General features: G+C 44.6%; 1 protein-coding gene across 1 annotated transcript in view; it reads left to right on the top strand.

Annotated features, from left to right (window-relative positions):
- The window catches only part of wnt2b (Wnt family member 2B), a 53,343-nt gene that overhangs the window by 20,681 nt on the left and 7,850 nt on the right, over positions 1–24,812 (top strand). The window contains exons 3-4 of the mRNA XM_033042321.1: positions 2,211–2,488; positions 13,666–13,930. Coding sequence (XP_032898212.1) covers positions 2,211–2,488; positions 13,666–13,930 — 543 coding nt within the window. The remainder of the gene's footprint in view (positions 1–2,210; positions 2,489–13,665; positions 13,931–24,812) is intronic.

Raw genomic sequence — 24,812 nt, 5'->3', positions numbered from 1 at the left:
CCCGGCAGGTCAGGCAGCATCTGTGGAAGGAGAGCAGAGTTAATATTACAGGTCATTGGCCTCTCAATTACCTCACCTGTGTTTTCCTCCAAGCCATTCAACATCTTGACTTGTACACATGTTGTGTAAAAATCCTAGAATTCACAACCTAACAGTATTGTAGAATCTTATCAAAATATTATAGTGTATGTGTTGGAGTTACCTTTAAGATTTGATTTCTATAACCACAGTATGACTGCAGAAAAATTACATTATTTGAAAGTTACAGTCTTCAATAAAGAAGCTGTATGTATAGTCTACTTTTGTCTCTCTGCTTGTAGATGCAACAAAACAAAAGAAACCTGCCAATATTGCAATCTAGGAACAAGATAAAACCATTCAGCACCTTGATCCAATCCATTGAGATCACTGGAGACATAAGGAAAAGCAGATGCTGGAATCTTGAGCAAAACACAAAATGTGGGAGAAACTCAGCAGGTCAGGCAGCATCTGTGAAGGGAATGGACTGGTGACATTTCAAGTCTGAAGAAGGATCCTGACCCGAAACGCCACCTCTCCCTTCCCTCCAAAAATGTTGCCTGACCCACTGAGTTCTTCCCGCACTTTGAGCTTTGCTCAGTTATATCAATGCTGCAATATGCTCCACGCATACTGTAGTTCCAATTCACAAAGCAAAACCAGGTAGAAGTACACAACAGGCCAAACGTCATGTGTAATTATTGACCAACATAATATTTGGGTCAATAATCTTACAACAAGTGTCCACTGGTACCAAATTAAAAAAACTCAATCTTAATAGCTTCACTGGCTAAACAATGACAGCTTCTGATCTGACATCAGACCAGGGTTTATATGTGATCTGTAATCTTATATCTTCTTAGTTTTTTATTCCTCCCCTGTTAGAGGTAACTTTACCATCTCTGGTCCGTCAAACCATATTAACATTGTAACCAGCTGGACCAGATCACCCAACAGATGGCAACAGTTCAAGAAGACCACCCCAATCTACTCAAGGACAGCTAGGGATATACTGACCTTGCTAATGAGCCTCTCTGCTACCTGGAGGAGGAGCCATCTTGGTGAACGGCTGCTAGCCAGCAGCCGTCCGTCTTAAATTCGTTTTTTTTAATAGTTTTTAGTGAGTCCTGTTTTTTTGTTTGTAGGGGATATGGTCTTTTAATGTGGGGGGTAGGTGTTACTTTATTTATAGGTCCCTACCTGGTCGGTGTGGCAGCCTTTTTTCCGGGCTGCCCGTCGACCCGTCCTCGTGGCCTACCAGCGGGCTTGGAGCGCCGTTTCTTGGCGGGAACCACCCAGCACCTCGGCCTGGGTGGCGGCACAGCATTGGAGCGCTGGAGCGGAGCGGAGCGGGCGATGCCTTGCCTGGGTCGCCGCGCTGGAGCTCTGGCGAGCTGGACCGCCGTGAGCAACATCTCCGGGCTGCGGGTTTGCGGAGCGGAGAGGCGGCGTGCGGAGAGACGGCATGCGTAGAGGCGGCAAGGCGGCAGTGCGGAGAGCGGGCGCCGACTTTTTCATCTGGAGCCTGGGAGCGCCAAACCGGCGCGGCCTTGTCGGCTTCGGCAGCCGCGGGCTCCAACCAAGAAGCGGCCGTTCCAAGTGGCCCAGCCGCCGAAAGGACTCTCCCGACGCCGGGGCAAGACCACCCGGTGAGAACGGCCAGGGACATCGGGCCTCCGTACAGGCAATTGCGGTGGCCTCAATAGGCCTGACTTTGGGGTGAACATGAGGTGGGGACTGGACATTGTGCCTTCCCCCACAGTGCTATCCACTGTGGGGGGATGATTTTTTTGTCAAATTGTAGTCCTGTAGGTCTGTGTCCAAGATGGCTGCCGTGAAGAGAGAGTGGACGCTGGCGCGCTTTGGCTGCCGCTGCTCTCTTTTCACACTGTGTTTTTGATTTTCTGTTTTTGGATTGAATTCTGTTTTTAATTTGTGTCACTGTGATGTCTTTAATTACTTGTTTAATTCCGATTATATGTTTTTATTCCGATTACTATGTAAGGTGTCCTTGAGATGTATGAAAGGCGCCCATTAAATAATATTTATTATTATTATTATTAATGCTGCTCCTATCTGTGAATAATAAAAAGAGAAACAAACCAGGACTAATTGTTCCTCCACCTTGCTGTGCGGGATTGTTGCGGTCCGATTCTAGCTATCCTCTCACCATTCCTTCCTTTCTCCTCCAGGTAGCAGAGAGGCTGCTTTTGTCTATGCCATATCGTCTGCTGGGGTTGTGTATGCTCTCACACGGGCCTGTAGCCAAGGGGACCTGAATACCTGTGGCTGTGACCCACGCAAGAGGGGCAAGGCCCGGGACCTGAGAGGGGAATTTGACTGGGGAGGCTGCAGTGACAACATCAACTACGGAATCAAGTTCTCCAAGGCCTTCGTAGATGCTAAGGAGAAGAAGGAGAAAGATGCCAGGGCACTGATGAATCTCCACAATAACCGATGCGGCAGGATGGTGAGTAGATGATAGGCAAACCTTTCCCAGATAAGCATACAGTTTAAGAATGAGTCCTATTGTTATGCATAAATTCACAGATAAATAGCACTGCGGCCAATGTTTGACGGGGGCAGCCAGGAATTTATAATTTGTCAACCATTCAGCAAAAGTTTGTTTTCTTTTTCATCCTTTCAATCTTTTTCACATTTATCGCTGTGTGTCGTAGTGTAGGAAAGTTAGTTATTAATGTAAGAGCAATTCATGAAGTAATAAGATTAATAATTGATGGAAAATAATTAATTATTAAGCAAATGGATTAATTTTTGAAGAATACCTATTAATTATTGGTGAAATTCATTAATTTCCTTGCATTGATCTCAAGGCTTTAATTATTGATGGGCAGATATTAGTTATTGATGTGAATGTCATAATTATTCAATGTAACATCCATCTATTGATATAACATGTTATTAATGATTGAAGATCCTTATATTATTGGTACAGGGAATGAATTGATTTAAGGAATAGTTATCAATAGAAAAAAACTATCAACGAGCAACTGCATTAATAATGAATGCAAAATAATATTGTTTGCTGAATCCATAATTACAGATGATATCATGTCATTGAAACAATTATTAATATTAATAGGAGTCATTTATTGCTTACTGATCTGAAAGAAATTCTTGAAGATAGACCCAAAATGCTGGAATAACTCAGCGGGACAGGCAGCATCTCTCGATAGAAGGAATGGGTGACGTTTTAGTCCCAGACACTTCTTCAGACTGATTCTTTGTGTGTTAGAAAAAATAACATTGATATATAGGGGAAAAAACTTCATGGTTATTTGGTTCTAATATAGAGTTATCGCTAATTGAGTTTAAATCATTATTGGTGTGAGTACTACTGCAAATAACTTTCAAATTTAAGTATTGATTACATATTGAATCTTGTTTGTATCCTTGTCCCAATTTACCTGCCCTCTGACGAATTTTCCTCAACCATGAGGTTCCCTTCCTTAAGTGTTACAAAATCCAACATGAAATCGGATGGCTTATATTTGGCCAGTCTTACCTTTGACATTGGCGCGATCATTACACACTCACACTTCCTTAACATTCCCGGAGTGAAATTCCCCAATCTCCAGCTGACCACTTATTGATAAAGAGGCTCAACACCATTAAATTGCAAAACAGATGGTAAAAGGTCAGTTTGTTTCCAGAGGAAATAAATAGCTGAGAAGTGGTCCAATAAAACATGATGGGGTAGAGAGAGAGAGAGAGAGAGAGAGAGTGTTTTTGCTATTATGGGAACCTATTACTTTCTGAACCTTAACCAGCCATACAAACAGAACAGGCATCCATCTACAAGGCACAAGTCAGGAGCTTAATGGAACACTTCCCACATGCCAGCATGAATATACCTTCAACAGTAGTCGTGATATTTAACCCATCAGGAATCCCATCAGCTAGATGTAGGAAAAATGTTCCCAATGTTGAGCGAGTCCAGAACCAGGGGCCACAGTCTTAGAATAAAGGGGAGGTCATTTAAGACTGAGGTGAGAAAAAACTTTTTCACCCAGAGAGTTGTGAATTTATGGAATTCCCTGCCACAGAGGGCAGTGGAGGCCAAGTCACTGGATGGATTTAAGAGAGAGTTAGATAGAGCTCTAGGGGCTAGTGGAATCAAGGTATATGGGGAGAAGGCAGGCACGGGTTATTGATAGGGGACGATCAGCCATGATCACAATGAATGGCAGTGCTGGCTCGAAGGGCTGAATGACCTCCTCCTGCACCTATTTTCTATGTTTCTATGTTTCTAATTTGTTGATTGCCCAAATTTTTTAAGTGATGGGGCAAAGATATGTAGAACCATGTTATGATCTCAACGAATAAAAGGTCTAACTTGTCCTCTCCTTTTTCTATGCTCATGTCATCTGCATTACTTTGCCGAGAGTCAATGGCTTTAACATTCTGTCATTTAACAAGAAACTAAAATAGCATTTAACATAATTTTAGCATTTAAACATCTGTTGAATTCTGCATCAGGCAAGGTGCCAGTGCAGGGAGATTGGTATCAGATGTGGAGCAGACAACAGACACATGGTCAAAACATGCAAAGGAAACACAAACCTCAAGTGGTTAATGATTTATAAATCAATTTGCATCAGTTATCACAGTGAACAGTATTTCATCAGCAATTTAATAGTGTGAACCATTTACACAAAACTCAAAAAAATCCCAAAGGAAATATAAATAAATATTTCACTCATTCTGCTGTCCTGTTAGATTGTTTAGTGCACTATATTTAGGTAATTGTTTTTTGGTGGTGAAATATGACTCTAATGAATATGGAAGTGTCCTAATTCTGTTCCCCCATGGTCCATTGCTTGTTAAAATCAGGATCTGAATAAAGAGGTGACTGGCGATCAACAGACGTTACTGCCATTTTCATTCTTAAAAGTGTTCCCAATCCCCCTCAAGTGGTGGAGGGGGATAGAATTGAAGGTTGGATTTTTAGACATCTAATGATAAAACAAAACTGCAGATGCTGGAATTCTGGAAAAAAACCCAGAAAATGCTGGGAAAACCCCAGCAGGTCAGACAGCATCTGTGGAAAGAGTAACAATTAACATGTCATCATTATTCTCTGAGCTTGCTCATGGAGGAATTGTGTCTAACCATATTTTTTGAAAACCAACCGTGAAGCAACAACCACAAAGTTTGTTGAACTTGAATCAAAGATGAGGAGAATGAAGAAGAGTTAGATCCTCCAGTGTCCATCCATCGTTATCCAGTTGGATGGTTCACATTCACCAAGTTCCACTGTTATCTCTGTTGCAAGTAAACACCGGGAATGAATTATCTTCCCATTCCCACACTGTCAACTCTCATATCCCCCAAAGGCACATTCTTGACTCTTCCCATTTCACATCTAGGAGTTTCCTTAACAATGCTATCCAAAAGCACAGCATCTGTTCTGAGATGAACACAAATAGCATTGGTGTACAAAATAGCCATCAATAGCCTTCCACAAAACCATCTAACCCAACCCTCTACAGTCTCTAAATAGTCTGACATCTCGTTCAGCTTTCAGTACTCAATGATCGAATGTTTGTTTGACTATTTTGTTCTGGTCTATACTTCAAAAATCATTCTTGTCATCATGGGTCATTATCATTTTGCTATTTGTTAGGAATACCCACATGCAATGGGCTGCTGGGCTGTCACTTTACAACAGTAACCACACTCCAAAATATTTCATTGCAAAAACTACTTTAGGATTTCCTGGAGCCTTCAAAGGTGCCAAATTCTATATAGAGTGTATTGCCATCTCCCAATCTACCTCGTTGCAGCCCTTGCACTTCTTATATCTGCACTTTCATGTAGCTATACCATAATATTCCACACTCTACTTCATTCCTCTTTGCACAACCTGTTGAAATCAAGTATGATTTGATTGTACTGATTGTACTGATTTATGGTATGAGATTTCCCTGTATTGCACACAAAACAAAGGTTTTCATAGTATCTCAGTACACATGACAATAATAATGATCTAAATTACTCTCAATTAAACATATTAATACAGGTCTTTCTTTTATTTTCAAATATTTGGAAGATTAAAGCCATTGTTTCCATTCCCAGCATCAATTCCGTACACTTGCTATCAATTCCCTTGCCATTTCTGGCAACTATCTGAAGCTCAACCAGACTGCTCATACACTTGTTGACATACTTGATGACAAGATCAAATTTGAACCACATATCTGCACCATCACTAAGATCACCTCTTTTCACCACCATAAAACTGACCAATTCACCAACCTCAACTCATTTCATCTTTGTACTGCCTTCAAGCCGTACAAAATTCCTGGACACCTCCAATTATACCTTATTACTGATCATTCCCAATTTTGAATGCTCAGCCTTTGCAACTGGGTGTTCATTATTCAGGGTCCCAAGACCCGGAACTCCCTCCATAAAGCTTTCCTTGCTTTATCTCTTATTCATCCTTTAGGATGTTCCATAAAATCTATATATTAGGTGAAGCTTTCAGTCACCTTTACTGGAGTATGGCCAATGTTAACTTTGTTTGACAATATTATTAAGAAGAATCTTGGAACATTTCACAAATGTGCTATATAAATGCATGCCTTTGTGGCACTGGTGACATTTGGCAAATCTGCAAGTAAACCCCTCTCGACCACTCCATTTATCATCAATGATTTGGATGAGGTACAGTAAGTACAGTAAGTAAGTTTGCAGATGACACAAAAGTGGGTGGTATTGTAGATAGAGAAGATGGTTATAGGAGGTTACAGCGGGATCTTATCAGTTGGGCAAGTGGGGAGGAGGAATGGGTAATGGAGTTTAATGCAGCTTAATGTAAGACGTTGCATTTTGCGAAGTCTAACCAGGGCAGAACCTTCACAGTAAATGGCAGTGCTCTTTGGAGTATCGTAGAGCAGAGGGATCTAGGAGTGCAGGTACATAGTTCCTTGAAAGTGGCGTCACAGGTAGATAAGTGGTCGGAAGTGGCGACGCTGTTAACAGCTGCGGCTCGCCTGCAGTCCGTCTGTCTTTACTTTTTTCTGTTGTTTTTTTTGTCTTGTTATGGTTAAGTTTTAGTTTGTTGGGTTGTGTTAGAGGGGGGGGGGAGGTGAAACATGTTCTCTGTCTCTTCCTTCGGGGGAATGCGACTTTTTCGTGTCGTATCCTCCTTCTCTGCCTCCATCTGCGCTGAGGCCTAATGGCGGAGCTGGCGGCCTCCAGCCTGCGACTGACCCCGAGGCTCCGGAGGCAGAGCCAGCCAGGACTCACCAACGAGAGGCTGGCCGTCTTCGGGGCTGAGGCAGCGGTGGCCCGACTTGCTGGTGCGGCGTTCTGGCTTTCGGCGGCGGCCTGGAGCTGATGCGGCGGGGCTCGGAGCTGAGACTGCGGGACCCGGAGCTGGGGCAGCAGCCAGGAGCTGGGGCAGCGGCCCGGAGCGGAGACTGCGGGACCCGGAGCTGGGGCGGCGGCCCGGAGCGGAGACTGCGGGACCCGGAGCTGGGGCAGCGGCCTGGAGCTGGGGCGGCTGCCCGGAGCGGAGACTGCGGGACCCGGAGCTGGGGCGGCGGCCCGGAGCGGAGACTGCGGGACCCGGAGCTGGGGCGGCGGCCCGGAGCGGAGACTGCGGGACCCGGAGCTGGGGCAGCAGCCCGGAGCGGAGACTGTGGGAGCCGGAGCTGGGGCGGTGGCCCGGAGCGGAGACTGCAGGACCCGGAGCTGGGGTGACGGCCTGGAGCGGAGACTGCGGGACCCGGAGCTGGGGTGACGGCCCGGAGCGGAGACTGCGGGACCCGGAGCTGGGATGACGGCCTGGAGCGGAGACTGCGGGACCCGGAGCTGGGGCAGCGGCCTGCAGCTGGGGCGGCTGCCCGGAGCTGATGCTGTGGCGGGCCGTCTCGGAGCGGAGACGGCGTTCCGGCTTTCGGCGGCGGCGACATCACCACGAAGGTCCGCTGGACTGGATGGCGGCATCTCCGGCCTGGATCAATCGCCTCAGCGCAGAGGGAGAACAATGAGGGAAGAGACGGAGACTAAGACTTTGCCTCCATCACAGTGAGGATGTGCTTGGTGAACTCACTGTGGTGGATGTTTAATTTGTGTTTATTGTATGTTTTGTTTTTATTGGTTCTGTGTATGACTGCAGGCAACATAATTTCGTTCAGACTGAAAGGTCTGAATGACAATAAAGGAATCTAATTCTAATTCTAATAAGGTGGTCAGGAAGGCTTTCAGTACATTGGCCTTCATCAGTCAGGGTTTTGAGTATAGAAGTTGGGATGCTATGTTATAACTGTACAAGTTGGTAAGCCCACAGTTGGAGTATTATGTTCAGTTTTGGTTATCATGTTATAGGAAATATGTTGTCAAGCTGGTATAGGTGCAGCTTTCACACCATTGTCAGTCAAAGCTCTCAACTGTGCTGTCTGCAGTTTTCCACCAATATATGACAGTAACAACTTATTTACTGTGTAAATTCCAAATCTCACTAGATATATCATGAGTAATCTCCAGAGTTATACCCTAACCTTGCGTTTTAACGAAGGGATCAAAGGGAGCAGTATTTTTAGATGCTCCGTGTTCATCCTACATCTGCCCCATATTTACTGTGTTTTACATGTCTATTCCAGGGTGCTCCTTATTCTGTCTCATACAGATTCTTTAGTCACTATTTCCCTGTTCTCCAAGTAATACAGTCCAGTCCTAGCCTGTCCAAAGTCTCCTGATAGTTCAAGCCCTCATGTCCTGGCAACATCCTCGTAAATCTTCTCTGCACTCTTTCCAGCGCAACAGCTCAACTGCGGGGTGACCAAAACTGAACACAATAATTCAACTGTGGCCTCACCAACGCATTGTGCAGCTGTAACATAACATCCCAACTTCTATACTCATTGCACTGACTGGTGAAGGCCAATAGCCTTCTTGACCACATTCTACCTATGACTCCACATTCAAGGGACTATGTACCTGTATGTCAAAGGTACGTCTGTAGAAGGGTCTCGACCCAAAAGCTCACCCATTCCTTCTCTCCAGAGATGTTGCCTGTCCCACTGAGATACTCCAGCATTTTGTGTCTAGATGCCTCTGCTCTGAAACATTCCCCAGAGCCCTGCCCTTTACTGTGAAGGTCCTACCCTGGTTAGACTTCCCAAAATACAACACCTTACACTTATCTGTATTAAACTCCATTAAGCATTCCTCTGCACCACTTGCCCAACTGAGCAAGATCCTGCTATAACCTTTGATAACCATCTTCGCTATCTATAATACCATCCACTTTAGTCTCATCTACAAACTTGCTAATCCTGCCTTGTATATTCCTATCCAAACCATTGATATAAATCAAAAACATCAGTGGGCCCAGCAATGATTCTTGAGGCACACCACTAGTCACAGGCCTCCAGTCTGAAAAACCACCTTCCAACATCACCCTCTGCTTCCGTCCATGAAGCCAATTTTCAATCCAGTCCGCTAGCTCTCCCCTGGATTTCATGCGATCTAACCTTCCAGTGCAGCCTAGCATGTGGAACCTTGTCAAATGCCTTACTGCAATCTATAAAGACAATGTCTACAGCACTGCCCTCATAAACATTTTTAGTTACATCTTCAAAAAACAATCAGATTCATGAGACACAATCTCCCACGTACAAAACACGTTGACTATCCCTAATCAGACCGTGTCTATTTAAATGCATGTATATCATCCCTCAGAATACCTATTCGTAACTTTCCAACCACGGATGTTACACTCACTCGCCTATATTTTCCAGGCTTTTCCTTGGAGCTCTTCCTAAACAGAGGCACGCCATTTGCCACCCTCCAATCTTCCGGCACCTAATTTGTATTTAATGATGACTCATAAATCTCAGACAGGGCACCTGCGATTTCTGCTCCAGCTTCCCACAGTGTCAAGATAAATACTTGATAAATAAGAGGGTATCCATCCCAGATAGATAGGAATGCAGAGTGGAAGTTGGCATCAGATCTATTGTGATGTTATTAAAGGCTTGAGAGGCCACCTACTACCGTGTGTTCTTACATATATAAATTGCATTTATTTGGCATCTTTGTCATAGTATAACTTCCCAAGGTACCTAAGTTTAGAGATACAGCGCGGAAACAGGCCCTTCAGCCCACCAACTCTGCGCTGACCAATGATCCCCGCACACTAACACCATCCCACACACACTAGGGACAATTTACAATTATACCAAGCCAATTAACCTACAAACCTGTACGTCTTTGTAGTGTGGGAGGAAACCGGAGCACCCGGAGAAAACTCACGCAGGTCACGGGGGGAATGTACGAACTCTGCACCCGTAGTCAGAATCGAACGCGGGTCTTGGCACCATCTCTATTGCTTCGCCACCCTGCCGCTCTGAGGAAAGTGTTATCAAACTAACTTTGGCACTTAGTCTGATGGAATCTTAGGACCAGTGGCCAAAGTGTAGATTTCAAAGAGGAAAGGCCAGAGTTAGTAATGTTCACAAAGATTATCACTGATGGGAATATCCTAGAAATTCTCAGTAAAGATTCAATGAACCCATTTGTATTTATTATATTAATGCATGGTTTAATTCTCCAGAGCTGAGGGTTTGGCCAGCAGAAGGAATGACATTCACAAGAGTGGAAGAGGCTTGATTAGGAGGAATGTAGAGATGTCAGTAGATTATATAACTGGGGTAGGGGCTAATTACATAAGTGAACCCTTTTGGTTTTGTTGACAGCTGCATGTACTCTTTCACACATGGAATGTGGGCAAGTACAGTAAATGTCTGCATTTATATAACGCCTTGCACATTATCCCAAAGAACGTTAAGCCCAATTTAGAATGTAATGCAGAAATTGTGATAACTGATTAGTGCACAGCAAGCTCCCAGAAACAATGGTATAATAATATCACTTATGGCTGTGATTTTTGGCCATCTTACTCAGAGTCCCCCTCCGCTGCGCAGGACAAGAGGATTTTTCCCATCGATGAAATATAAAAGAGTTATTAGTGTTTTAAAAATGTTGAGATTCTCTCTCCTGAAGGCCACGCCCCTTCCGGAGGGACTATAAAACCCGGAAGTGTTGAGGTGCCTCAGTTCTCTGCAAGATGGTGCAATTCTCGGTCTGAGCTGTGAATAACACTGAACACATGTCTACTAAACTGTGAGTGGTTTTACTGACCTGTCAGTGCCCTTAATGTGGTTTGAAAATGTACTTTGAAAGTGCTAAAGCTGTGTAGCCTTTGGTTTGAAAGTGCTAAAGCTGTGTAGCCTTTGGTTTAAAAGTGCAAAAGCTGTGTAGCCTTTGGTTTGAAAGTGCTAAAGCTGTGTTGCCTTTGGTTTGAAAGTGCTAAAGCTGTGTTGCCTTTGGTTTGAAAGTGCTAAAGCTGTATTGCCTATGGTTTGAAAGTGCTGCAGCTGTGTTGCCTTTGGTTTGAAAGTGCTGCAGTGTGTTGCCTTTGGTTTGAAAGTGCTGCAGTGTGTTGCCTTTGGTTTGAAAGTGCTGAAGCTGTGTAGCCTTTGGTTTGAAAGTGCTGAAGCTGTGTAGCCTTTGGTTTGAAAGTGATGAAGCTGTGTAGCCTTTGGTTTGAAAGTGCTGAAGCTGTGCAGCCTTTGGTTTGAAAGTGCTGAAGCTGTGTAGCCTTTGGTTTGAAACTGCTAAAGCTGCCTTGCCTAATTAAAGCTGCATTGCCTAATTAAAGCTGCATTGCCTAATTAAAGCTGCCTTGCCTAATTAAAGTTGCCTTGCCAAATTAAAGTTGCCTTGCCTTCTATATATAATTAAAAGTTTAATCTTGACCACTTCCTGTTTACGCTTTATATTGATTTTAGAAAAAACGCTACCACGTACGGCTGTGATTTTTGGCCATCTTACTCAGTCCCTCTCCGCTCATCAGATGCCGAGGATTTTTCCCATTGATAAAAAATAAAAGAGTTATTAGTGTTTAAAAAATGTTGAGATTCTCTCTCCTGTCAATCATGCCGTGAAGGCCACGCCCCTTCTGGTGGGAGCGGGAGGGACTATAAAACCCGGAAGTGTGGGTGTGGCTCAGTCTCTGCAAGATAGGGGAGGGAGAGGTCACGACTCGCTGTCTTTAGTGGCCTTGCACCCTGCTTGAAATGGTATGAAACTGCCTTGAATTTGGTGGCCTTGCAACCTGCTTGAAGTGGTCTGAAACTGCACTTGAATTTGGTGGCCTTGCACTCTGCTTGAAATGGAATTTCAAGGAATAGCCGTGAGTCAACTGCCAGCCCACCAGCCGTGAGTGAGTGAGCTGCCAGCACAACAGGCTTGAGTGACTGAGCCGCCAGCCCAAGAATCTATTCGGCCCACAATGTCCATACTAGCCCTCTGGAAACCAGTCCATTCAGCGCACAACACCCATACTAGCGCTCCAGAAAGCACCCCCCCCCCCCCCACTGGCCACCAACCTTCTGATGCAAAAGCAAAAATGTTACTCATGTCCGCTGGAAATGGGCTGGCTTCCTGGATTTTTGGAGTTGGTGTGACTTCCTTGTCATTTAGATTGTCCTCGGGCCACTTTCAGCTAATGCTTAACTGATCTGGGTTTATACAAAATGAGATTAGAGCAAAGAAATTCAGATCAAAACCTACTTCATCACAAATGGTACTTGTTAACTTCACAACCCAGATATTAAAGTCACTGGAAATCAAAATCAAAAATCTGCAGGTGTTGTAAATCTGCATTAAAGGCAGAAAATGGAATCACTCAGCAGGTCAGGCCCAGCGTAACCTGCTGGACATGTCCCACATCTCTGCATTTCACAGCTTATACCTGCCTCTGTGTGTCCCTCACTCACTTGCTGCTCTTTTTCACAGCTTTTGATAATTTTTCTCTCTCTCTAACATCCCCCTGAAAAGTGTCTTAACCCGAAATGTCATCTATTCCTTTTCTCCAAAGATACTGTCTGACCAGCTGAGTTACTCCAGGTTTTTGTGTCTATCTACCCTTTACTTCCCCCTCTGATCTTACCCTGTCAGGGACATTCCCTTTGTCCTATCTACCACTGACGCGCCTTCTCATTAACCCGAAACTAACCTGCTTCCTCTCTTTCCGAGATCTGATGAACAATGTTCCACCTGAAACTTCAACTCTCTTTTCACAATTGCGGGCGACCTGCCGAATGTTTCCGGTATTTTATGCTTTCATCATGAATGTGTTGGTTCAGATTTCATCCATATGATTTAAATTGGATAAGAATTAGATGGGATCGACACCGGGAATGTAATCTGTTCGAAGACCAACTGCAAGCTGCTCCCAATGTGTAGGAAGGAACTGCAGATGCTGGTTTACACTGAAGATAGACACAGAAAGCCGACGTAACTCACCGGGGCAGGCAGCATCTCGGGATTGAAAGAATGGGTGATGTTTCAGGTCAAGACCCTTCTTCAGACTGAGAGCTACTCCCAATGTTGCATGTCCCATTCTCTATTGCAGGGTCGATGCTTATTTGAATGCTGGCTTCAATTGGTTGGTAAATGGGTAAGAAATGTCAGAAGGTTAACAGCAGGTTAACATACATGTCCCCAATCTCCAGGATTGGGGACATGTATATTTTGAAAATCATTTGAGTTAAGCAATTATAGTTTTTATTGTGACTGTGATAACTCTGCCTTTCTTCTCCCATGTAGGCTGTAAAGCGGTTCATGAAGCTAGAGTGCAAATGCCACGGAGTGAGTGGTTCGTGTACACTGAGGACTTGTTGGTTAGCAATGTCGGACTTTAGAAAAACCGGAGATTACCTGAGGAAAAAATATAACCTGGCAATCCAGGTGACGATGAACCAGGATGGAACTGGTTTCACAGTCGCCAACAGGCACTCGGGCAGGCTGATCAAAAACGAGCTGGTGTACTTCGAAAACTCGCCTGATTACTGCATCATGGATAAGTCAGCAGGTAAGATGTGGACTGTTGTCACCTGAGGCACACAGATGTTTTTGCATAAGAGATATCAAGGCAGGGACTAAAGTAATAAAAACACAGGAATGCAAAGGAGCAGATGGAGATAAGCCTACTGGAGGAGAAAGCATGGAGAATTGGGCCAGGGGGCATGTGGTGCTTGGTAGCAGGCAACTAACCAGGGAGCACTGCAAAGCAGGGGGCAGACCTGATTGCCGGAAACTGAAAGGAAGGGGTTGATTCAGTCGATAAATAATAAATACTGACATTTGGGTGAGCGAGAAACCATGGAGATGAACAATTGGTGGGAGAAGCTGGAGAAAAATGAAGAGTGACAGTGAAGGGGACAATGAGGGATCATGGTGAAAGCGCTGCCTTTGACGACTTGACCATTGCAATGCTGGGATGTGCAGGTCGTGGAGTTGGGAAGAACAGTGCATTCAAAAACCTTGACTGGTTGGAACAGTGAGTGGCAAGATATAGAGAGATGACAATTCAGGCTGTACATTTACAAGAGGGAATGGCAGCAGTTATGTATTCAGGTGGTTTCAGACGCTTTTCAATCATTCCCCTGTGGTTTTCTGTTATGGACCTTACAGCCAACTTCATCATACAAAATGTCAATTGCGGTATACACATTTAAATAATCACCTCATCTACCTGACAATCAGTAGGAGGCATGTGTGACTATCAAGCTGCCATGTTAGCCCTGCCATTGTGCTTGGAATACAGTGACACCAGGCACTGCTGAGACTGGGCTCATACTGAATCCCACTCTCTCATCAGCAGAGTGGGGAGTGGCACAGGAGGGGTGAGAACATATGGGAGATCATATGTCCATATCTCCCCAGTAACGACACTAACCCAGGGTAAAGGGGACTGAAGTGCAAAGCCACCACATGTTAATAACATTGGGAACATACCAGAACCAGGGGCCACAGTCTTAGAATAAAGGGGAGGCCATTTAAGACCGAGATGAGAAAAAACTTTTTCACCCAGAGAGTTGTGAATTTGTGGAATTCCCTGCCACAGAGGGCAGTGGAGGCCAAATCACTGGATGGATTTAAGAAAGTTAGATAGAGCTCTAGGAGCTAGTGGAATCAAGGGATATTGGTAGAAGGCAGGCACGGGTTATTGATTTTGGACGATCAGCCACGATCACAATGAATGTTGGTGCTGGCTCGAAGGGCCGAATGGCCTCCTCCTGCACCTATTATCTATGTTTCTATGTTTCTATGGAACTTGAGTTCAGGTGACAATACTCATGAATTCATGGATGTCCTGAGACTTTCACAGGCACAGAAATACACTTGAAGTACAGCGACTGTTGTAATATACTGTAATATACGCTGCTGCCTAATTGGGCCTAGCAAGATCGCACATGCAATGTTTAATTCACCTAGTGATAAATGCTGCCCAAAACCAGAAAATCACAGAAATTGCCTGCTACAAGTGGGCACCCAATTTCAAGCACGGTTATTTCTCAATATTGTGTGAATTGCCCATTCTATTTTCATCATAAGCTGACTGTTCAATTGTCATAATTAGTCACACATTCTGTCACCATTGAAATTTGCAACATTGGAAGAACATTTTTGTCTGTAAATTTATTTTTAATTTCGGTCACATTTCCTTTACCATTTGGGATAAAAGGAAAGTATTTTCCTCACGTATCTTTTTCTTCACATAGTTTTTACCTCTATATTAAACCCAACAAAATGAGCAAGTCAAAAACACCATTCAAATTAATATAGTATTATTGGGGACATTAGTAACATGATCATAATCATAATCAAAATCATACTTTATTAGCCAAACATGTTTTGCAACATACAAGGAATTTGATTTGCCATACCAATAAAAAGCAACAAAACACACAAAATAAATGTTCATATAAACATCCACCACAGTGACTCCTCCACATTCCTCTGTATTGGAAGGCGAAAAAAAAGTTCAATCTTTTCCCTTCTTTGTCCTCACGCGGTCGAGGGCCTCGTGCCTTCCGTTGACTGGACGATCTTGGCTCTTGCAGCCAGCGGCGAGCCCTCCACATCGGGACGATCAAGCTCCCGCATCGGGGGGATCTCAGCTCCCCCGCGCCGGGCAATCGGGCCCCCGGTCGGAGCTGGTGGAACCTCCTGCAACTTTGGAGCTTCCCGACATCAGTCTCTACCCGAGACTGCGAGCTCCGCGATGCTGAAATTCGCAGGCCGCAGTTGGAGCATCGATCCCAGGCAAGGGATCACAGGCTCCGATGGTATGTCCACGGCCCCGCGGTGGGGCTCAAAGTCAGTTCCGAGCAAGGCCTCCAGCTCCACGATGTTAGGCCGCAGAGCGACCGGAGATACGATCAGGAAAACAATCGCATCTCCGGCGAGGTAAGAGATTGAAAAAAAGTTGCCCCGACCCTCTCCCCCACCCCCCACGTAAAACAAACCAGAGACACATACTTTTTAAAACACACTAAAAATAAACAAAAGACGAAAAGACAGACAGACTGTTGGCGAGGCTGCCATCGCTGACAACGCCACCTGGTGAAAGAATAAAACGATGAACACTGGACATTGTGCAATATATTGTTGGAGGGCTCAGAATAGCAAACATTAAGGCCAATTACGCAAATTACGCAACCTCGTTAGTCGCATTGAGGCGCAAGGGCATCGTGTGGCCGTGTGGGACTGGTCCCACTGAGAAGCGTGGAGGGGGATGGAGTTGTGCGGTGCTCCAAAATTTTGTAGCAAACGAAATCTTCGCGCGCCACCGGCCTGTCACGTAACTTACGGCCAAAGTGGGACAGGCCCAAGACCGTGGCGCGACGCAACGTCTCACCTTCAACAGCAGCAGAAGCAGGCAAACGATCGCCGAACTCGGCCTGAGGCTCACGGCTGTTGCGGTCCGGATCCGCCCCCACTCCTACTCCCCGAGCGGGGCCAAGACAATTGAAGATAGACACAAAATGCAGGAGTAAATCAGCAGGACCGGCAGCATCTCTGGAGAGAAGCAATGGACTGAAGAAGAGTCTCGACCCGAAACATCATCCATTGCTTCTCTGCAGAGATGCTGCCGGTCCCGCTGAGTTACTCCTGCATTTTGTGTCTATCTTCAAATGACGTCACGCGCTCCAGACGGCTGTGCGGACGCATGAAATCGCGCCCAACTCTCGCGGGACCGTCTCGCCTCAACGCGACCACAAGGTCACGTAATTAGCGTGCCAAGGACACGTAAGTGGGACAGGGGCTTTAGTTTTCAGTACAGAGGCTACTACATCTGTTGAGAGCTGAGAGACATGTTGAACAATGGGCCTGTCTCTATAACAACTGGACAAATCCAGAATAAAAATTGAAAATGCTGAGAAACACTTGACAGGTCAGGCAGCATCTGTGGAGAGAGAAATAAAGTTAATGCTTCATATCAATGATCCTCCATCATTCAGAGACTTAATTAACTTTAAGCAAGGATATAATCAGGGAAGAGGGTAGGCGGGGTAGCAAAAAGCCTGTGGGAAGATGGAGATGTCTACATTTAAAGAATGGGATGATAATCCAAAACAAAAGTGGATGGCGATAAAACAAATGAGTAAATGGTGCAGAATATCTGAATCACAGAATATAGAATCACAGATATATAGAGAAGGAGTGTGGTTTATGGTTGGAACCCATGATCTCATCGGCAAAATCCCCCACGGAATATAGCAGCTAAAAACTGTTCTTACTGACGGTTTCTTTGATAGAAAGTACTCTAAATGGACAGAGTGCAATCAGATCAGGGGCCGGCTGGATCAGGGGTAAAACTGAATAGTGACATCTAATTAGGACATCTGCTTTAGCAGCCTTTGATTCAGTATGAATGCAAAATGCTGAATGAAACTCTACTGCTCTCAAATTTTGGATATCCCTGAATAAAAATAGAGAGAAACGTTAAATATGATTTGGAAATACTGCCTGAAATTCTTTTTCCTCTCTTTCGAAAAGCAAGATTCGCTGAATTTCCCAACGCATGAAGCATGATTATGTTTCTGCGGCAAGATTGGACTTGTTACACAATGACAATGACCTTGCAGCTGCTGTGATACATCTCCAGGACCTTAAAAAAATCCTAGCAACATGCCATAGCAACAGCGAATGTCAGATCCCATTGCTGGACTCTGTCAACTTCAACTCAACATCTACAAGGGACAAACAGAACTTGTAACAAAATAATCTTGCGTATCACTTTGCGTTTTCCTTCTAAACCAGTAGATTAATAGAATTAAATTAAATTAAATAATACTTCAAAGTGCCAAGGCTTAAACTGCACAGTTGGCAAGACTAAAAGTTGAGGGAGCTCAGAATTATCAACTGGTTCGTGCCTAGTTTAAACGCGCTAGTACTGTTTCAGTGATTAACAGGTGAATGGAAAGGCAATCCACTACCTTATTTGAAAGATGTACATTGAAATTCTCTCAGCTCCCTGAACTTTAATCCCCAAATCAGCAATCAAAAATAGATTTTCAAACAATCAAAATCTTTCTGCCTTCTACAATTCCTTCAATAGTAATGATGATTCATTGAGTCTGAAGATGCATGGTTTTTATCGAGTTTCAAGAAAGCTGCTCTACAAATGCAAGTTCATTCTTTCTAGCTCTGCAGCCCGGAGGATGTACAATGAATGTGGTCGATAGTTTTGTGATTCTACAAAGGGATAATCTAGAGAAGGAAGACAAAAATGCTGGTAAAACTCAGCGAAGGAGACAGTTTCAACCTGGAACAGTGAAATTATTTGAAGTATTAGAGAACAGTTAGCATCTACATAAACAGGAAACATCAAAACGAGAGAAACCAAGTTATTTTAACCTTTGCGTCTCCAATTGGAAAATATTTCTCCTGACATTTTCAATTTCATTGAGATGTACTTTTTGAAATGCTTCATCACAGAAAGGCCTCGACCCGAAAAGTCACCCATTCCTTCTATTCAGAGATGCTGCCTGCCTGTCCCGCTGAGTTACTCCAGCATTTTGTGTCGATCTTCATGCTTCCAGACCTCACTGAATAAGCTGGGTTAAGATTATGAAAATATAGTAAAGTTGTTCCTATTTGCCAATGTTGACGCAGCAGGCACATATGTTTAAAGGGAAGTTTAAACAACATATGTTGAATATAAAGAGCTCTTTCACTACCTCAATGCGGGACTTTTTCAAAAAAGCTTTTCACTGAGTCTCAGTACATGAGACAATAAACTAAACTAAAAGGGGATTGAATTGGCACAGATCTTCAGGGCTAATAAATGTCTTACTGGTCGGGCAGCATCTGTGGAGGGTAATGGGCAGATGTTGTTTCGAGTCAGGATCCTTCTTTAAACCTAATATTTAGGGCAAGAAGGAAAGAGTAGACAAATGGAACTGACACGACTACTCCACTCCGGAGCCAATCTACATGGTTTCCATTTCCCATGGCTCTCAGTCTGAAGAAGGATCTCAACCCGAAATGTCACCTATTCCTTTTCTCCAGCCTCCTAATTTGGTGGTGTCAGTAAAATTTCCGGCTGCAATGTTGTGATATGGTGAGGGAAATGCAAAGTAACTGAAGGGAATCAAAGTTGTGAGCGACCCAGGCTGTATTTCTTTACAGTGTTTGGAGAACAGTGCTGGGGAAGAAGGAATTGTTATGAATGTTAGTGGGCATTGTGCCATGGAGATGTATTAGAATGACAGGTAATTGCATAGTCCATGGATCTCAGCCAGATTCAGCCCTTATTTGAACAGGTCATGTGTACTAAAGCCGGGATTGGTTTTCAAGCTTCTTAGTGATAGAAAGTTCAATACTGCAGAAACTCGTCCTTTATGTTTTCCCCACTAATCCTGCATTGGTGTCCCTTTGTTACTAATTTGTGAACCAGAGTAAATCATCATATCATTATTATGCTAACATAGTTTATACATCGAATGGGATGGATTTTTAAGTGGGGCTTACTAAAGAAACTGTTCCTAGTGGCCCACGATCTATAACTAGACGACACAAATTAAAGATCATCTCCAAAAGAAACCAAGGGGAATTGAGGAGAATTATTTCTATGTAATGTTAATGCATTGTGCAATGATCTGGCCTGCTCTGCCTTGAAGATAATGGAGGCAGGCGTAACTTTAAAAGGTGCATTTGTAAAAGGGGGACTTTTCCAGGGCTTTGAAAGTGGGACTATAAGGTCGTTCTTTCAGTGAGTCACCACAGGCATGATGATTCAAACAGTCTTCTTTTATGCTGTATGACAAAATAAATTTATTCTCAAGCACTTTAATAAATCTTAAAATTTGCCCTTAGCATTTCCAGTCTAACTTTGTACACAGGAATAATTTGGAGGAAAAGTAATCTTTGCTGGGGTTTTTACACGATAGTGCGTACATATGATAAATAAATACAATACAAAGTTAGATGGCTCAGGATAAGCTTTGTTGCTTTTTATGTTATTGACTAAATAATAACAAGCTATTTGTGAACCTTGTCTGAGCATTTGTTAAACTTCTCGCTCCCACTGTGCTGTAAGATCCTGGTATTTCTGGTTATGAATATGGAGATAGAGAGAGCTAGATAGGGCTCTTAAAGATAGCGGAGTCAGGGGATATGGGGAAAAGGCAGGAACGGGGATCATGGCTGATTGGGGATGATCAGCCATGATCACATTGAATGGCGGTGCTGACTCGAAGGGCCGAATGACCTACTCATGCACCTATTGTCTATTGTCTATTGTCTATTGAGAGACATAAATAAATATAATCATAAGCAAAGACATAAAGCCAGAGTCAGCATCATTTTAAAATGAAAACTTACTATGGAAAACTATGGCCATTTTTAGCATGAGATTTTATAAAACTAGTGAAGAGGTCATTTATTTAATTCAATACTTTTAATCATCATGCAAAAGCAAGTTATATTACATCAGTAAATTTGGTAGAATTTGTTTCTATATAGTTTAATTTTCCAGTTGTTACAACTACATCATCAACTCATCACTGATATTGTCTTTCCTAGTCCTCTTGTAAAAGTGTGACACAAAAGATGGAAATAATATTATGTGCTGGAAGGATCTGCAGATGCTGGTTTAAACCAAAGATAGACACAAAATGCTGGATTAACTCAGCGGGACAGGCAGCATCACTGGAGAGAAGGAATGGGTGACGTTTCGGGCCAGGACCCTTGGGTCTCGACCCGAAACGTCACCCGTTCTTTCCCTCCAGAGATGCTGCCTGTCCCACACAATTACTCCAGCATTTTGTGCATATCTTAGAACTAAGATCATAATTGTGCAGTGTTTTTATAATCTGCACGTGGAGATCAGATGGTTAGGTTCTGGGTAACACAGGCATACCATCACACATTAGTCTGAAAGACTGATACCAGGAATAGTCATTACAGACCCAAAGAAACAAACTGATTAGCAGCTCTAACATTTAATGTCAACTAACATTTTTTATAATATTTTATAGACAGCAATTTTGCTTTCAAACATTTGTGACACTCTGCCTGAAGATAACTGCATTCACTCCACAGATCACAATGCTGTCGTCATAAGATTAGAGCATCTACAGATCCATGTAAGAGGATCAGAGTAACTGCACCGTGTTCAGTGCATCTACACCAGTAGATAAGAGCATCCGGGATTCCCAGATCAGGGCACCAGCACCTCTACATCAGGGCACCTGAGCCCTTACATCAGACTATCTGAGCCTCAAGCTTAGAGCTTCTCATTCTCTAGACAAGAGCACGTGTTTCACTATGTCACCACAACCATACCTCAGGTTCTCAGCATTTCCTCAGAACGCCAGCGCATCTACTTCTGCATCTATATTAGTCCATCTGCATCTGTAATCCAGAGAAGACCAAACCCTAGTTCAGAGAATTTTCTCTCCGAGATCACATCATCTGTTTCCTGAGAGGAGACCATCTTTTGCCTACCCCCAGATAGATAAGGGGATTTGTGCCTCTTCATCACCCCAACAGAGAGCCACTCCCTCCTCCCAAGTCAGAGCATTTCCACCAGTGAATCAGGAAACCATTGCAGTGCCAGAGATCCTGGTTCAATTCTGACCTCAGGTGCTGTCTGTGTGGATCTTGTACATTCTCCCTGTGACTGTGTGGGTTTCTTCCAGGTGTTCCAGTTTCCTCCCACAGCCCACAGTTGGTTGGTAAGGCCACTAAGCTCCTGCTGCATTTCTCTATGACTCTGATTCTAACATCTGTAGCCCCAGATCACAACATGTATTTCCCTGGTTCGGGGCATTTGATTGGAGTGTTTTTCAGGCCATCGCAGGATTTTGACAAGTTCAAAACTTTTTGCCGACAGTCAGCAATAGTGGGCTTGACGCCAATGGGCGTAGCTTGACTCCTCCTGACTTAGGTGCTGTCGTAGTTTGTCGCCAGGATGACGTAGGATGACATAGGCTGATTTCGGTGAATTCCATTGGTGACTACCTACGTCAACCGGTGACGGGTACCAGCGACTGAATTGTCTTAAGTTGTCTTCAGTTGCGCGGACATGTTCGTACCTTGTCGTAGCTTGTCGCAGATGGACGTAGGTTGTCGTAGGTGTGGTCGTAGGTGGACGTACTAATGGGTCGCCAGTTGTCGGTAGCTTCCCGTAACTTGACGTTGACTAGGTGGTAGGTTGTCATAGATATTGTCGTAGACATTGTCGCCGGTTTTTATGCGACCTTCTACGACTATGACAGTCGCCGGCAAACGCCGAAAAAATCGCCTAAGTGGGACAGGCCCATAAAGGTCATGCCCTGGTTTGTCGCTAAAAATGCAACACCTTCACCCAGACATCTGAGGATCTGCATTTTTACATTGGAGCAACTGACATCCAATACCACATCACCTGTACAAGTTAGAGCATTTGCTCCATAAACCAAGCTCCTGCACCTTAGATCAGAACATCAGTGACCTACACCACAGTCAGTGCTCCCTAACATTAGTTCATGCTTGCTCTGTGCTTCTGTACACCAAGAACAGAGCCGCCACCCCCCCCCCCCCCCCCTCTGGATGAGAACATTTGCTTCTTAAGGTCGGAGCATCTGCACCCCAAGTCATAGCATTCATTCCTCAAAATCAGAGCACCCATCCCTCTTAAGTAGCACGTCTGTCCTATAAATTAAAGCATTACAATTTATAAGCATATGAAATTCTAAGGGGAATTTTTTTAACTTTTGAGATACAACACGGAAACAGGCCCTTCGGCTCATCAAGTCTGTCCCGACCAGCGATCACCCCATACACACATACTTACACATATCTTACACACTAGAGACAATTTTTAATATTTTTTATCGAAGCCAATTAACCTAGAAACCTGCATGTCTTTGGAGTGTGGGAAGAAACCGGAAAATCCGGGGAAAGCCCACGCAGTCACAATGAGAACATACAAACTCCATACAGACAGCAACCCCTGGTCAAGATCGAAGCCGGGTCTCTGGCACTGTAAGGCAGCAGTTTTACCGCTGCACCACCATGCCACCCAAATTGGCAGAATTCATTCTGAGCAGATTCCCTTTAACAGGATATCTAGGACAGGATAACTAGGCTTCATTTTAGAATAAGTGGTTGCCCAGTTAAGATTGCGGTAAGTGACATGTTTTACTTTCATCTGGATGGACATCCCCTAATTCTGAAATTGTGTCTCCTAGTCCTACACACCTCCAATAATGGATCCAACCTTTGGAGGTCTGCACCTCACAGGACAGAAGAGGGGGAGTTGTTGAATATATTTAGAGTTAAAGCTGGCAGACAATTAAGTTACAAGGGAGGAGCGAGGGATTACCCTCCATCTTGTTGAATGGCTGAGCAAACTAAAAGGGCTAATTGGCCTACTCCTGCTAGTTTCTTATCTTCTTATCTGTATGCCTAGACCAGAGCACCAGCTATGAATTAAGCCCCTGTCCCACTTTCCCGAGTTACTCACGAACTCCCCCGACTTTTCCCCTTGATTCGAACTCAGAGAACTCAGTAATAGCCGTTCGTAGGTACTCGGGGCTATTTTTTTAACTCGTGGACATTTTTCAACATGTTGAAAAAACGTCCCGACTTAAGGGCCTGTCCCACGAGCATGCGACTCCATGCGGCAAGCGCGACCTAACGTGGTCGCTTGAGCCGTACGGCCTCGCGGGGCCAGTCCCACTTTGATCGCCGGAGCCGTATGGAGTTGTGCGGAGCTGGTCCCGACATCGCGCGGGGCTCCGAAAAACTGACCGTGTTCAAAAATTCTGCGCGGCAACGGCCTGCCAGCCCGCAGCCGCCTCGACGGGCGTGCGCAACATCTCTACGCCGTAAGGGCGTCTTTACGCCGTACGTCACGCGCGAACTTCCCGCAGACTTCGCTCGAATTTCACGTCACTCACTCGACCTCCGCGCGGCCCCCGCTTCCGGTTTGGTCGCGCTCGCCGCATGCAGGCATATGCTGGTGGGACCGGCCCTGTACGGGGATCACTCGACATCCGCGCGGCCCCCGCTTCCGGTTTGGTCACGCTTGCCGCATGCAGGTCGCATGCAGGTCACATGCAGGTCGCATGCTCGTGGGACAGGCCCTTTACTTGATGCCCCGAGTTCCTACGGCTGGCATTACGAGCCCCTACGAAACATCTACGGACTCCTACGGGCTCCTACGAGCTCGCTACCGACATTACCCGACATTCCCCGAGTTCGAATCAAGGGGAAAACTCGGGAGAGGTCGTGAGTAACTCGGGAAAGTGGGACAGGGCCGTTACTGGGGTACAGAAGAATTTCTGCTGGACTGAGACCTACACTTCTATCTAGTTGATCATTTCAGTGCAATGCATCTGGCGTGTAACCTTTGTAATTTACTGGTTCTTATGATAAATTGGCACAAGTGCAAGAATTGGAGTCATTACGTTCAC

Source organism: Amblyraja radiata, chromosome 24 (genome assembly GCF_010909765.2).
Source record: "Amblyraja radiata isolate CabotCenter1 chromosome 24, sAmbRad1.1.pri, whole genome shotgun sequence".
In the NCBI taxonomy this organism is placed as follows: Eukaryota; Metazoa; Chordata; class Chondrichthyes; order Rajiformes; family Rajidae; genus Amblyraja; species Amblyraja radiata.
The sequence above is the reverse complement of the archived record's forward strand: the minus strand, read 5'-3'. Positions and strand labels throughout refer to the sequence as shown.